The sequence below is a fragment of the Oxyura jamaicensis genome, chromosome 22 (assembly GCF_011077185.1).
Source record: "Oxyura jamaicensis isolate SHBP4307 breed ruddy duck chromosome 22, BPBGC_Ojam_1.0, whole genome shotgun sequence".
NCBI lineage: Eukaryota > Metazoa > Chordata > Aves > Anseriformes > Anatidae > Oxyura > Oxyura jamaicensis.
The window spans coordinates 306,868-322,628 of NC_048914.1; the positions used below are offsets into that span (position 1 = coordinate 306,868).

Here is a 15,761-nt window from a genome sequence, read left to right on the forward strand (position 1 = left end):
CTTAATCTGCAACTTTGTCTTGATGTAATGATACTTGTTCTAATCAATAGCATTTATTTGTAGTGCAAAGTCATACTCCTTGAGAAACATAGCTCTTTTTTGACCTGGTGGTCAGTTGTATTGATTGATGTAAGCAGTATCAATCCACACTATGTATAGTATTGCAGCAAACATGCATGAGCCTTGAGATGTCAATTAGTTTAATTATTTCCATGTGTTTCTACTTTATATAGGTCATTACTGCTATTAACAGTGGTGGAATATGTTGATGTTTAGTGGTAGGAAGTGTAACTGTCACTAGCCTTGGTGAATATATCTTGCAGGAGTAAGCAGGAGCATAAAGAACAAACAAAGAGGTAACGTATAGATGTAATTTCCAAAGTCTTGCTTCTCACTTTTTTTTTTGTTCTTCTAGAGAACTCTGAACTTAGCCAACTATCTAGATGATTCTTGAGAGCTGACCTTTTCCTAGGGATTATAAGTAAAAGTGGTATCTAATGCTTGGTTATCCTGGCAGTGTTTATGGACTACTAAAGAAAACCTTTGGATTCTAGAAAATACAGATAAAAAGACAGAAAGACAGATAGAAGAGTGGGTCTGATACTTTTTAACTGGTGGGAATCTCAACAGAAAAGTTTTGTAGTAAATGTGAGAGCGTAAGGGAACATCCCTAGCAAGATTAAAGTCATAGAATGGGAAAATTTAGTTATTATGCATTGATTAGAAGGAAAAAAAAAAAAAAAAAAAAAAAAGACCATTACCTTGTCAATCTTTTCTTTCTGCCTCTCTTCATGCAGACCTGAGTTTGCCAAAAGCCTCTTGCTGTGAGTTTTGCTGTATGCAGCAAAATTGTCACTCAGAGGCATTACACGAGCATATAACATAGGAGAACCCTGTAACTTAAGCGTTAAGGCAAAAAGAAAGGTGAAATTATTAAAACTCATTACCTTCAGTAAATTGCTACTTGTCTTTTTGTCATATGCCACTGCTGTAAACCAAAATAATGTAGATTTCAGTGAGGTTTACAACTCTGGTGGGGATTGTTGTACATAACTAAGCACATAAAGCTGAGCATGCTTTCCTGCCTTGTTGTCATTTCTAGAGATATCCAGAAGAGGTCAATGTTCCCTAGCTTTCACGTTACTCACATGAAACATTTTCAAACGTATGTTTTTGTTTAGAAAATGCTGAGCTGCCTGGAAAGTTTCATCAGAAAGGAAGCAGTAGTATTAATGTGCTTCTTCCTGGGGATTTGAATGCATTTTGTTAGCAGTATAAGGGGAATCAGGGATCAGAGAGACAATATGCAGGCAAATAACTCTGCTGACCACATCATCAGGACTCAAATATTTTAAAACAAACGTTTTAGGATTTTAGCTAAATTTTGGGTTTAGAATTGACAGCATTAGGCTGAGATTGTTTTCTGCAGACAGTAGAGCAAAGCTATGAGGATGCTGGAGTAGCTCCAGGCATACACAGAAGTGCTAGACCACATATCTGCTGGCAATCAGTGATTAGCTTTTCAACTTAAAGCTTTCGAGCACAGCTCTCTCTGATCCCTATGAAGGTCACTGGAATTTCAGCAGTGCAGCTGAGCCTTGTGATTTCTGGAGTAAAGAATGTTATCAGCATTGGCAACTGAGGATTGCCTTCTGCTGTACTCTTGCTCCCCAAATGGTCAGCAAGGTTTGTGTGCCTGTGAGAAGAACATCACGGCCCCATAGTCAGAAGTGCATCTGCAGGCTTTTTTCATGGCAGTAGGTTTTATCTTGAAATGACTTATTTGCCTATGCTATTCAGAAATGTTCAATTGAGGGGGGGTGGGGGGGGAGGGGGGAATTTTTTTAGTTCTGCAGAGTTTCCAGAAATCACTAATTATAGCAGTCATTTTGCATTGGATATTTTAGTTCAATCTTAATAGATGTCTGGCGATGTTTCACGGGTTAGAGTAATTCAAAAAAATCATATTTCATCTGAAGGAAAGGACAAGTGAATCTTTTGTATTGACCACTGGCAACTCATCATATAGCCTCAAATCACAGCTGAACATAGTTCAATGAAGATTAAAGCCAATTAAATAAAAAATGATTGTTTTCATACTTGTGTTAGCTGACTGGCTGCAGTGACTGCAGTTCCAACCATGTGGGCCTAGAGCATCTTTTAAATGACACCTGGGAATGATGTATAGATAGGAGGCACTAGGCAACACCCTACAAACTAAGGGTGAATGACAATAGTCAAGGAAACCTTTGGGGTCTGTTGTCAGCTTGTAGAGCACTACATACAATAACACCTGAAAGTAAAGATGACAGGAGAGGTGTAGAGTTGACCACAATGTTGGCTCAGCAGAGAAGCAACTGTATAGTGATGCATTTTTAGATCTGTGCATCAGACATGCTAAATACTATCACCAGCAATTTTCCTTGCTTATTCTGATGACCAATTGCACAATAATAGCATCTTAAAAATCTTCATACACTGTGGGGAAAACAATTTGGTCCATTTTCAACATGTAGATCCAGTCTTGTCACTGCTTCTGGAGGCTTGTGCCCAAATGTCTGCTTGTTCATGCAAGGTAGCAATGCAGGAAAAAGGACTGTGCAAAGCCTGTAATTATTCTCACATGCATATTGCTTCCCAACGTATTCTCCAGGGTCTTTCAGTTACGCAGTTGTTTTCATTAAGCTCTCTTATTTAAAACAAAATACAGGGTAAGCACTTTTGCCCTCCCACAGTAACCAGCCCCTGCCGAACCTATCCACTTGGGACAGGAGCTTGTCAGCAGGACGGCTGTAGTTATTATCATAATACAGGAAATAAGTATCATTAGGAAAATGCAAATGTGTTTTGGTTTCCTTTTCTGTACTACACCTTTTGCCCCAGTCAGAGGGGAGGAATGAGAGCCTTACTTTCACAATAACTTTCTTTTTCACAGCCATGCATTCCTCAGTTTTTTGTATTCTACGTTGCAGGCTGGTAAAACCAATTTTTGCTATTTTCATATTTGGATGTTTGAAATCCCAGCTCTGGCCTTCCTAGCTAATGCATGAAAAGCAGAGGAAATGGCTGCTGCAGATGCCATAGGCTGCAAAACCAAAATCTCTCTTGATTTCTGAGAGAAAGAACCCAAATTGTGCTTACAGAAAGCTTCACAAGATTCAAGCTAAACTCACTGTTCTCTGAAGCCTTACTCAAGGTTTTGGGGTCTTCTGAACAGCCGCTTTGCTGCTTATGAACATTTTGCTGCAAGCCTGTAAACTGTTCAAGGTACTGGTGCAGGAATGGGGGAAAAGGTGTAATCTAACACTAAATCCAAAGCCAAGTCCTAAAGTGTGCATGTTGACCAGCTAAAGCCAGCAAGTTTTGGGTGCATGCAGGGTGTTTTGCACAGTGTTCTGAAGGGAACCCAGAACCCGCAAAGCAGCCCTGCGAGGAACAGGGTCTGCCAAATTCCCAGACTGAGAGGAAAGGGGGGGGGGGGGGGGCGCCGCCAAACACCCGGTATTGGCAAAGTGTAGAAGCAGCTTCAAGTCAGGCTTCACAAAATCAACCACCAAGTTTAAAACATTGGCTAAGCTTTGAGCTTTTTGTGTACACATGAAGCATCAATTTTCTTCCTTCCTTCATTTCTTCCTTTCGAAAATCTTCGTTCCCAGGCAGGTTACAGTCTGGGGCTAGGGATATGTTTTTTATTTTAACGTTCTATTTAAGGTTTGCCAATTAGGTGCTAGCAGGGCCTGTACAAAGACCAGCCTTGCGCTTTAGGAGACATGCCAACAGGAAGCTTTTGTTATTTTGACATTAATGTCAAGTTTAAGCGTGGTATTTCAAAAATAAATGTAAATAGTGTGGAGTAACCGGCAGACCCGCCAAAGCCTTGGCGACTTCCTCACGGACCCACCAAACCACGACAACCTCCTCCCACCCCCGCCAGAGCCTGTCGGGAGTTGTAGTCCCCGCTGCGGCGGGCAAGGACGAGGAGGCTCCCGCCGGAACTACGATTCCCAGGGTGCCGCGCGGCGGCGCGGTCCGCGGCCATTACAGCTCCCCCCTCCCCAGCCGAAGGACCCCTCGCCCTCTGCCGCGCTGTGGGGCGGGGGCCGCGCGGGAGGGCGGCGGGGCCGTGCCGGGCCGTGCTCGCCGTGCTGGCGGGGGCGGTGCTCCCGCCGGCGGCCGGGACTTCCTGTGACGGACCATTTCCTGCGCGGATGGGGCCGGCGGGGGGCGGTGGCGGTGGGGTCGGCCCCTGACGGGCTCGGTGGCCGCCGGGAGCTCCGCCACGCAGCGATGCGGGTCCCGGGCCTTGCCGGCAGGCGGCCCCCGCCGTGAGCCGCCCCGCGGGGGAGCTGCTGGGGCTGCGGCTGCGGCAGGCCGGCTGGCCGGCCGGCGCTGCGGGGTGCATGGGGGCGCCCCACGCCCGCAGAGAGGTACTGCGGGGGGGGGGGGGGGACCTGGCAGCCGGAGGCGGCGGGGCGCCGGGCCGCGCCGCGGGGATAACGCCCGTGTCCCGCCCCCCCACCCCCTGTTTTGCAGGTGTGACTCCTCCGGAGGACGGCTCTCGGCCCCGCAAGGCCAGCGGCCCTCGGAGCCCCTCGACCGGGCTCCAGGAGCAAAAAAAAAAAAAAAAAAAAAAAGAGGAGGGGGCACGTTATCCCGACGAGAGCATCGACCCCCTTCCCAGGCGGCTGCTGCCTCCTGAGAGATGAAGAAGTTTTTCGACTCGCGTCGGGAGCAGGGTGGCTCTGGCCCCGGGTCAGGCACCAGCGGCGGCGGCGGCGGCGGCAGCGGAGGCCCCGGCAGCGGGTACATCGGCAGGGTGTTCAGCATCGGCCGCTACCAGGTGACGGTGGACGAGGTGCTGGCCGAAGGTAGGAGCCCGGTGCCCTGTGCAGAGCGCCCTACCGCGGCTTCTCGGCCCTCCCCCTCTGCCTCGCAGAGCCGGGTAGGCTTCGGCCTTTCCCGGCACCCCACCTCCCCCTCTGTCCCCGTCTCCCCTCGTATTTCATTGTCCTTGACGGGCGTGCGGTCCGGTGGTGTCTGCAGCTGATGTTTCTGGTCTTCCCATGCATGAGTCTTGTGTGCGTTTGCTGGATTCAGTTTAGTCGTCTCTTTTTTTTCTTTTTAATGCTTTAGGAACTGCAGGGACTTCAGAAGTTAATGGTTTCCCACCTTGAAACTGTGAGGCTTTTTTTTTTTTTTTTTTCCCAAGTCATATGCTTTGGTGGAGAACAAGGTACTGTAAATAAAGCTGTGGTCTTCCCTCTAACTTTCCTAACTTTCTTGAACCAAGGCCCTTCATTCCTACATTAAGCAGATAGGAAGAATACCCTGGAGTAAATTCCTTGTATATATTTGGCAAGCACGTAGGCTGAGTAGAGCTAGCTGTGATCTGGGATGAGAGATTGCTGTTTGTGGGGGGTTTCAGCAGGGGAAATGGTAATCCCAATTGCATTAAAAAAAAAAAAAATTACAGAACTAAGAACGAACAGTATGGATTATAAAACTCTTACATGTACAATCCTTGCTGTGCAGCAAGCTGGTGGTATTATCAATATTTATTTGTAATCAGCACTACTGCTTTAACTGTCATTTTACATTTAATTTGTTTGGACTATAGAGAATCTTATTAATGTCTCTGGCTGGTAACCTTAGGCTCGACCTTCAGAAAAATGTTGGCCTCCTTAGACCTGCTCCTGGTCCATCTATTGCACAGTATTCTTTGCAATTTCAGTCAAAACCAGTGTTTTGTTTAGATCTTGTAATTGGGAAGGAGAGGCTAGCTGCTCTATGAGAGCTGAGTGGGATGACCTGCATTGGCTTTTACAGAAAGAACCCTAAAATGGAAAAGGAACTCAGTGTGCTGTATGCGTTCAGGTTTGTGAAAGAGTCACCTCAGTGTAAAAGAAAATAGATCTGTAAGTGTCTTTCAGTTAAGTTTTGATGCATGCTAAGCTGAGGGAGCACCAAAACCACCCCTTCAACAAATAATTATAGTGACTTTTTTTTCCTGACTTGAAATTTGCAATATGGATTTACCTTGGCTGATACTTGTAAGACCTTTTTGGCCCTAGGAGGTTAGGAGCTAGACAAGCTAAACCTGAGATGCAATCAGTCTGTTGTTTTTTGTTGTTGTTGTTTGTTTGTTTTTAATGCAGTCTGGCCTCATCCTAGTAACATGGGAAAGCAGAGACTTTTTTTTTCTTGCTGATGAATAATCTGTTGGCAGGTTATGCCCTGGTGCTGACGGCACCAGGAGGTACGCCTGTGTGTGTCACTGGGCTTTCTCCTGCCTGGCATGCCTAAGCCACAGCCAGCAGAGGTGCGGGGGGATGGCACAGATTGTGTGGGCAGAGGGCTGCGGTGGAGACATACCTGTCCTCTGTGCCTGTGAGGGCTTCTCCCTGTGACTCCTGTGTCCCTGCCTGGCTTCTGGGACAGAGCATGACCTAGCGTTGGCTACAGCGGCTAGATCTGCTTGTGCACACCAAATGAGGAGCAGCAGTTCTGTAAAATGGACGTTAGCTTCTCCTTTCCTAACCATGCTATAAGGCAAAAGACTTTATGAAATGCGCTAAGCAGTTACTTTGCTTGCAGTGAGGCTCCTGGTACAGGCAGTCCAAAATCCTTCTAAGTGGTGAATGAAGTCTCCAAGGAGACAAGTGCAAGGTAGCTAGTAGGTTTGCAGGTTATCACCTTTTGAAGGAAATGGAGGGGCAAGTTCCATTTCCTTCACAGGTCATCTTGGGAGTCAACATGGTGCTGTATCTTTGCATACCTTGTGCCTTATAGTGTAGCTGTCTGTGTTCCCCAAGTGCTTGTTAGAAAATAAAAAAAATCTTTCACTGACTGAACTAGAGATCTGGGGAGCTCTCTGGCAACCAGGCCCCTGCACTGTTGAGGCCTGTATCCTTGGTTGGAGAACTGTTTTGTATGTGCAGTGAATTCTGGTGGTTCAGCAGTACTGAAAAGGCAGCTTGTGAAGTTTTGGCTGTTTCTGCTAAAAGGAAAAGTCTCCTGGGAAGCACTTCCGAGGAGGAGTATCCTACCTGGGAAAGACGCATCTTTCATCGCTGGTGCTTTAAAAGGGAGAGGATGGGCCTGTGTTCTGGTGCAGCGTGTGAAGTATGCATCCCATATAAATGAGATGTAGAAGTGGATTAAAAGAAGGATTCTGTGAAATAATGATGGATGGTACAGGGGAGAGCAAGTAACAAGCCAAGGAACTGGTTGAACCAGAACTTTTGGAACTGAAGTGTTGGGATTTACCTCGATATGTCAAAGCTGTGACTGGTCACCCTCGATTCTGCTGAGCAACCCTGCTGAAGATGACTGCTCCCAGGCCCAGGATGGGAGTTCTTAATGCAGGCACTGTGATGTGCTAGATGACAGATGTCTCCATGTGTCTGTAGTCTTTTGCGTAGATCCCCCAAAATATCCAATGCGGTTAGGTGCACCCACCCCACCCCCTTAAAATAGTTGTGTCTGAATGCTTACTTTCCCGGGTGGTGAGGAACAAGTCAAGGACCTTCCTTCTGGAAGGAATTGGATGGGAATAATACAGAAGGAACTTGCGCAATTGTTTGCCTGTTGTGTTATAATACTATATATATAAATTCTCTTGCAGTGTATTGCAGCAGGTGATTATTGGTTGAGTCTCTGTAGTTGTCTTCCTTTAATCCACATAATAGTACGAATAATCTCTTGAAAAATTACTGCCAAAGTTTTTATGAGGTTTAACTGCTAGATCTGCAAGACCGCGGTTAAAGGCAACAGACAACATAAGCATGGTGCTGCAGAGGAGCTGAATGGGTTATTGCTGATTTTAATGTGACTTGTGTTTCACCCAGCCCTGAAGTGAATGCCCAGGAGGCATCTGAGTATGTGGGTGCATCAGGCTACTATTTTGCTGTTTTATTTTGGGGAAAAAAATCCAAAGCAGTGTAATCACATTGGTTTCGGCTTTTTGTTTCTGCCTGTGTTTTTATTTTTTATTTATTAAAAAAAAAAAAAAAAAAAAACTGGAACTAGGAGGAGGAGGGTGTCTGTGATGGGTGGGGACCAGGGCAGTGGAAACATCTAAATTTCTGATTTCTGACATCCTTTTAGGAGTTTGTGGGATGTGCATGTATGGCAGGGGTACCACAAGCCATGTATGCTTCTCTGAGCTAAAACAAGTACAGCGGAGATTGACTGAGTGCCCTGTTCTGGGGGTCTGTGTTTTTGTATTACTTTGCATACCTGTAAACTGTAGCAGAGTGCTGAATTGATCCAAGGTATGTAAGCATTGACAGATATTATTTTTTTTCAGATACTTGCGAGTGTGTGCTGCTAGCTAATGTATGTTTCAAAGCATTCAGTGACAGATATTACAAACCAATGTAAAATAAACTTAAATTTGTCAGCTGTATTTTTTTACTTTGTTTTAAAGAAATTATGAAGGTTTCATTGTGGTGTGATTTAGCAGGTCTGGAGTGTGCATGAAGAGCTTGGTAAGGCTGTGAATGCATGAGCTGTCTGATGGGGGAAGTTGACCGTCTGAGCTGCCTATATTGTGTGCTTGGGCTAACTGCAGAGGACTTCTGCTGGCTGCTGCCTGCCTTATACCCAGTACACCCTTTCCCTGAATTTCTTGTGGCGTGCATCATAACATGAAGTCACTGCCATCCTTTAAAATTACGTGTAAGCTTCTGCTGTAATAACGCTGACTTTCAAACAAGCTCCATCCAAGATAAATTTTGCAAATTTATGTGAGCTTCAGCCCAGTTCCTCTGTGGTTGGGTTCAAGGCATCACTTGTGAAGTGTATTTTGTCAGTTACTGCCTTCTGTTTTCTGCCAAGTGCCAACTACTAGTCAGCTGACCACTGACATTTGGATTAGGAATTAACTATTCTATTCATATTATTCTCTTGGAATGGGACGTGATTTGTTTTCCCTTGCTCTTCCTGCATACCTTATGAAGCAGGGCATGTATGCTGTGCTCTGCACTGGTAGATATGGTGTTGATCCTGCTGTCTCCTAATAATGTGTTTTTTGTTGTTTGTTTGTTTTGGCAAACTGATGAAGAATCCAAAGTGAGTTGCTGGGTAAATATCAAGGTATCCCAAGTGCTTTGGTGCTTTATCAGCATAGCTTTTGCTAGGGGCGGACTGTGTGCTATGTCCTTAGCTTTAATCAGGAAGGAAAGTGTGAGTGGATTTAACTGTGTAAGAAGTTGTACAGCCCAGAAACTTGTATTGCCTGTGTTCATTTCTAGGTTTTATGTAACAAACCTGTGAAAGGGTCTGGGATTATACACAGGGATGGCTAGTGTCTTTTAGCTCTATTAGTGTCTTTTAGCTGTATTAGCTAAAATCACGTATACTGGCTGTGTTAGCCCAGCACAGTTATGGGAGTGCAGGTTTCCTTTAGTCTTCTTCTCTGGAAGGTCTTCCATGGAAAAACACAAGAGTTTCTAATTGAAGGTTTCCTGCCTTATGAAATTGTCAAATACAAGACAGCTTAGATTTGGGATTCTGGTGGGGTGAAAATAAAAGCTTAAACTACACAACTGGGATCTTGCAGAAGAGTTCTAGTAGCTGTATCTGAAGAGGCTACTAACCTCTGCTTGCAACCCCAGCAACAATAGTTTGGATCAGAGAAGAATAGGTACTCCCATAATGTTTTTATTGCATACAGGCCTTCTCCCCTTTGTCCTTCAGCTATCAATAGTTGAAGAGAGCAGGTGGTAGGTTATAAATGTGCTGAAGACAAGCTGGAATCCACTTTGGGTTTAGCACTTGCTGCCTTTAAAGCTCACACACCTGCATTAATCATAGCTAATAGGGGGGCAGAACTGATTAGGTGCTCCATGCTTGTGTTAAGAACGGAAGCTGCTTCCTTTTGAAGATTTTTTTTGTTTGTTTTTTCACTGAAAATGGGGAATCAGAGAAACTGTACCCATTGGAACAGCAGCTTGCCAGCTGCAGGACTTGCTGGTGCTCTTGTGGAAAGCCACAACTGATTTGGCTGGGTTTATACTGTTTACTTGTGTTTTCCATGTGGAAGGGAACAGGAAGTCTCTGAGGAGAAACATGCCATAAGTAAGCTGGGTTTATAGAAGAATTCTCTTTTGATAGTGAGAGGTAACTGAATAAATAAGTTTCCTGGGAAAGGATGCCTCCATTCTTGGACAGGGGTAAGAGAGGGAAGTCTGTGGCAATAAGATACTAAATCAAATCCTGGCTGCTGTACTTTTTTGATAGTAGGAGCAATGCTGCCAGCAATTTACAGGCACAAGGAAAAGAGGTGGAAAGCCCTAACTGCAACACAGTTGCAAGTTATTTTCTCTCATTTGTGGTTTTCTGTCATTATGGCAACTTTCCTTTTTTCCTCTTGTGGGAGGTACAGGAATTGCTGCTTAGTGAAGTGAAGGTTATTGATAGCTGTCTATAGTACGATGCAGTAGAATGAATCATAGAATCACACAGAACGACTCGGATTGGAAGGGACCTTGAAAATCATCTAGTTCCAACCCCCAGGCCGTGGACAGGAATGCCACCCACTAGATCAGGTTGCCCAAGGCCTTGTGCAGCCTGGCCTCCAACACCTCCAGGGATGGGGCATTCATGGCTCCTCTGTGCAACCTGTTCCAGTGCTTCACCGCCTTCTGAGTGAAGAGTTTCTTCCTAATGTCTGATCAAGATTTCTCCTCTTTTAGTTTAAATCCATTCCCCCTTGTCCTGTCAATGTCTGCCAAAGCAAAAATGAAAGCAGAGGAGAGCTGCTACAGGTCTAATATTAGGATCTCTTGCCGCCCTGTTGCCAAAGTATCTGAGCTCTGGCACAGCCTACAAAAATGTCCTTCCATTCCTTTCAGGGCTGCTGGGAAGTATTACACTGAGATATGAAAGTGAAGCAATGCAGAGTATGTGTGGCCAAGTCAGGAACTGATCTCTGGCCTTCAAGATAGAGTGCTTTAATTGCAGTCTGTTTTCTCTCAAGTGCTGCCTCTGTGTGTTTTAAATGGGTGTGTTCTTGGCACACGTGATTTGGGCATAAATTTATGCTTGCTCTGTGGCAGAACCCATGCTGACATCAGGACCCCAGGCCATGTGTCACAGGATTCGATTAAAGACTTTTTTGGAACAGAGTCTTGTAGCATCTGGTTTGCTTCATGACTTTGCAGAAACAAATTATGTACCGGTGATGGGTGATCTCATAGATGAAAACAAACAAACAAACAAAAAAGCCATCAACAGCTGGGTTCCCTGAGCAGAGACTTTGCATGCCTATATATCCACCCCAGCATTGAGCCAGAAGATGGTGCTGTGAAGAGGACAGGTAGATCTGATTTTGATTTGTTTGCTGTTAGGAACATGCAGATTTCATCTCCTATTTGACATTCATAGGGCTGCAAAAAGGAAGAGACACCAAAATCTGCCTGTGTGCATTTAAAAAGGCCATCTAGCATGCTACTCTGGAAGGTGTGATAGTAAAATACATGGTCTTACGAAGGTAAATAAATGCACAGCTGTTATTCAGACCCTGAAACTTTAGCTTGTCTGCTTTACTTGTGTAAGATAAGTGATGCTTGCAAAGTTGACGTGTACTTTGCTGCACAACTCGAATGATGACAGTAAAATAAAGTCAAAGCTTGTCCCTTAAAGAAGTACAGAATGCCCCGTGTGAAGTGTGACATGGCATGGTGTGTGCAGGTGCTCCCTGAATGTCAGTTGATGTTTAAAGTGTCAGGAAGAGCAAAATGAACCTTCGGTTTGATGTGGTATACCCATTTTGGTGGCTTTATTGCCATCCTGGCTTGCACATGGAAGCTGTTAAGATGTGGGAATGAGAGTGATATAAAACTCAGACTTCCGAAGTGTAATACTTAAAAATGAACAGAAGTAATGAGGGCTTGTGAGAATAAGGGCTTGTCCAGAGGAAGGCTACTAAGATGATGGGAGGACTGGAGCACCTGTTGTACGAGGACAGGCTGAGAGAACTGGGCCTGTTTAGCCTGGAAAAGAGAAGGCTGAGGGGAGACCTCATCAATGTATATAAATATCTGAGGGGAGGGTGTCAAGAGGATGGAGCTGGTCTCTTTTCAGTTGTGCCTAGCGACAGGATGAGAGGCAATGGGCACAAACTGAAGCACAGGAGGTTCTGGCTGAGTATGAGGGGGCACTTCTTTACTGGGAGGGTGACAGAGCACTGGGACAGGCTGCCCAGAGAGGTTGTGGAGTCTCCTTCTCTGGAGACTTTCAAAACCTGCCTGGATGCCATCCTGCGTAATGTGCTCTAGGTGATCCTGCAGGCAGGAGGGTTGGACTAGTTGATCTTCAGAGGTCCCTTCCAACCTCAGCCATTCAGAGAAGAGCACAAAGGTACAGGCCTATTGCTTCATGTGCCTTCTCTGCGTGGCCTACCTGCAAAGTCAGTGATGCTTTAGTTACCTGTCATGAGTCTCTGAAGGATTAATTGCATCTGACTTGTAAAGTACTTCAGTAATAAAGACGTTATACACTGTTTCGTTGCTGCTTTGAAGGAATAGGGGGAATTGATAGGAAATCCCTGCCTTGTGACTGCACTGTGTTTATGTGAAGGCTTTTGTGGCTGCTGTTGACCCTTGGGCTGTGGCCTGATAACTTTCCTCATGATCTTTGGCAAGAAGTATTAATACTAGGGAATGTGTAAGTGACTGTATATTTCACACAGTTACATTTTTAAGAATTCAATATCCTTTTAAGTTATGAGAAGCCTATGTGAAAGCATGTGTGTGTGCTGTGATGGTTTTCCTTGCTTTCCACCACAACCTCGCTCTCAATCCCCCTCCTCTAAAAGACGGGGAGAAAATATGTTGGAGAGGGCTCAAGGGTTGAGATAAGGACGGGGAGATGACTCCAGAATTATCGTCAAGGGCAAAACAAACTCAGCATAGAAAGATGAATAAAATTTTTTACTTATTACTAACAAGCTACAGCAGTGAGAAACTACAAGCAAACTAAAAACACCTTCCTCCCCATCTACCCTCTATGTCCTCCCCATGAGTATTGGAGGGGAACAGGGACTGGGGGCTGTGGTCAGTCCATAACACTTTGCCTCTCCTTCTCTGTCACTCTCTTCCCCTGCTCCAAACTGGGGTCCCTCCCACAGGTTACAGTCCTTCCCAAACTGATCCTGCGTGCTCTTCCTACAAGCAGCAGCTCTTCAAGAACTGATCCAAGTATGGGTCTGTGCCACAGGGTCCATCCATCAGGAGCAAACTGCTCCAACATGGGTCCCCCGTGGGCAGCAGCTTCTGTATGTGCTCCTCTCCATGGGATGCAACTCCAGCCCAGAGCCTGCTCCTGTGGGAGCTTTCCATGGGCTGCAGCCTCCTTCAGGGCAGATCCACCTGCTCCACTGTGGGCTCCTCCATGGGCTGCAGCGTGGAAATCTGCTCCATGTGGGACCCATGGGCTGCAGGGGGACAGCCTGCTCCACCAGGAGCCTCTCCACACACTGCAGGGGAACTTCAGCTCTGGTACCCAGAGCACCTCCTGCCCACCTTCTGCATGGACCTTGGTGTCTGCAGAGAGCTTTCTCACTCCTCCCTGACCCAGCTGCTCTTGTTCAGCAGGTTTTTTCCCCTTTCTTCCATAGGCTCTCAAGCAGGTGCCACCACCATCGCTTTTTGGCTCGTCTCTGGGCAGCAGTGGGTTCCTTTGGAGCCCTCTGGAACCAGCCCTTCCCTAACATGAGGCAGCTGCTGCATTCTCCTTGCAGAGGACACCCCTGCAGCCCTCCGCTACCAGAACCTCTCCACGGAAACCCAATACATGTGTATACACTTGCACACTGACACCTCTCTTTTTCAGCAGGATATTGTAGAATATCTTGTTAGGCAGGCATACATGTGGCATTCAGAGAGTGAATAACAACCAGCACTGTGAGATTCAGCACAAATAGATGAGCTGTTGGGTGGAGGGAAGAGGCAGTGGGATGTCTCTGGGGAGAGATTTGGATTAAGGACAGAGATACAGGATGGTTTGGTGGCTGGGAGAGAAAGATTCTTTCCGTGTAGGATCCCTCTTGCTTTGCCTAGAGTTCTGCAAATGTCCCATTAGGTAACTTACATGCTTGAGAGGTGTCTGCCAAACTCATCTGATCCCTCTGTGACTTAGGTCCCACCTTGTGGTGCAGGTAGTGTTAGCAGGATGCTCGTAACCGTGTTGGGGAGCAGGTGATGGAGACACCAGCTGATGTGCACTGAATACTGGCAGCAATTTCAGCAAGCTCTTCTTGCAAAGTTGGGTGTTCTGACCCGTGCTCATTAGTGGCTGCGTATTCATGACAGCCCTTTTATGAGTAAGTGAGTTCAGACGTCTAAGATAACACTAGAAGCCAGACCCAGCTGTCAGCTGGTGTGATCCTGCTCTCTTCATTGGTTGTGCTTGTGAGGGGAATAAAAATGCATCACACAGCGCTGGTGTGTGGAGTGTGGAATAGCAAAGGGTAAAGGAGGGGCAGTACAGCAGAGAGAAAGGGAAGGGACAGTATGGACTTGGATCAGACTTGGTACTGGGGTGCCTTGAGTGCATTTTCCTGAAAGTTAGAGCCTTTCTTTTGGCCTTTACCTGTGGCTTTTCCCATAGGAGATGTTCTTACAAGTATATGATTAATACATGAGTTTACCTTTCCATTTCTCTACCTGATTACCAGTTGTCATTTGAACTGTTGTGCTTTCTCTGCTCTTCAGAGAATGTAAGGGCCCCCATGTACTAGGTATCATTCCACCTGTGGTTCTGTGCGTGGTTGTTCCCCTTCTCTTCTCTGCAAAGTAGACAAACAGATGATAGAAGAAAGGTTTAACAAATTATTTTACAGATGAAAAACTGAAGCCCATGAAGACGTATTGATTTGATAAGGGCTACACAGGCAAGCAGCGACAAAGCCGTGTATTAAATGCAAATGTAACTCCTTGTCTGGTGCTTTAACCACAGTGTCGTTAATATTCATAACTGCATAGAACTGAGGAATTTTTATCATGGGCTAGAGCCCGGTGTCACATAGTGTAAACACAGAACAAAGACCGTCCGTGCTTCTGGGAGGTGCCTGGTTGCCCTCGTGTGTGCCTGCTGAGGCTCAGCGGTTTTGTTTGGTACAGAAATAAGCTTGTGTGCCACCTTTTAGGAGTCGTATTCAGAAAGCAGCATCTCTAGGTGCCAGCAGCAGTAATCTTATAGCAGATCATGGCATGATAATTAATGCAGAGTATTCTTCTAATGATCTGTTTTTATTCAGAGACCACATGAAGTGCACAGACTCAACCTTGCTCACATAGCATTCAACAGAACATGTGACAGGATTAAACGTATTGGATTTTTTAAAATTAAAATGATACTATTTTTGGAGTGGAACAGATGGTGATTTTCTACTTTTTGCTTTTGTTTTAAAATTTAACAACAAGCATTGCACCTTTGTACCTTTGAAGCTTTTTTTGTCACCGAGCAGGCTAGAAATGTCTATGTCTGTATATAATACATAAGTTGGGCTTCTCAAGCAGTTATATAATTCAATTAGAGCTGATGAATTCAATCCTTAATATTACAGGATTTATGAGTAACAGTCACAAGACTGCAGTTTTGGACCCCTGCAACCCTTTCCTGTTCTGGACATCTGACAAATGAACAGCCAGGCATATGCCTATTCATATCTTCCCTTCCTACCTATGTATATGTGGAAAAACTCAAAGCTCTGCTGCACGTGGGGGTGATTTTAAAATGTGTTTGTTTGTTTTTTC

The 15,761-nt window shown here is 45.5% G+C and overlaps 1 protein-coding gene across 7 annotated transcripts in view; it reads left to right on the forward strand.

Annotated features, from left to right (window-relative positions):
- Positions 1-4,116: 4,116 nt before the first annotated feature.
- AAK1 (AP2 associated kinase 1) overlaps positions 4,117-15,761 on the forward strand; it is an 88,035-nt gene continuing 76,390 nt past the window's right edge. For 2 of the 7 annotated variants that reach the window (XM_035345282.1, XM_035345284.1), the window contains exons 1-2: positions 4,117-4,427; positions 4,534-4,868. In XM_035345282.1, the coding sequence (XP_035201173.1) occupies positions 4,703-4,868 (166 nt within the window). In that variant the 5' untranslated portion in view covers positions 4,117-4,427; positions 4,534-4,702. The remainder of the gene's footprint in view (positions 4,428-4,533; positions 4,869-15,761) is intronic. The other 5 variants (XM_035345286.1, XM_035345287.1, XM_035345289.1 and 2 more) reach the window with 3 other exon arrangements.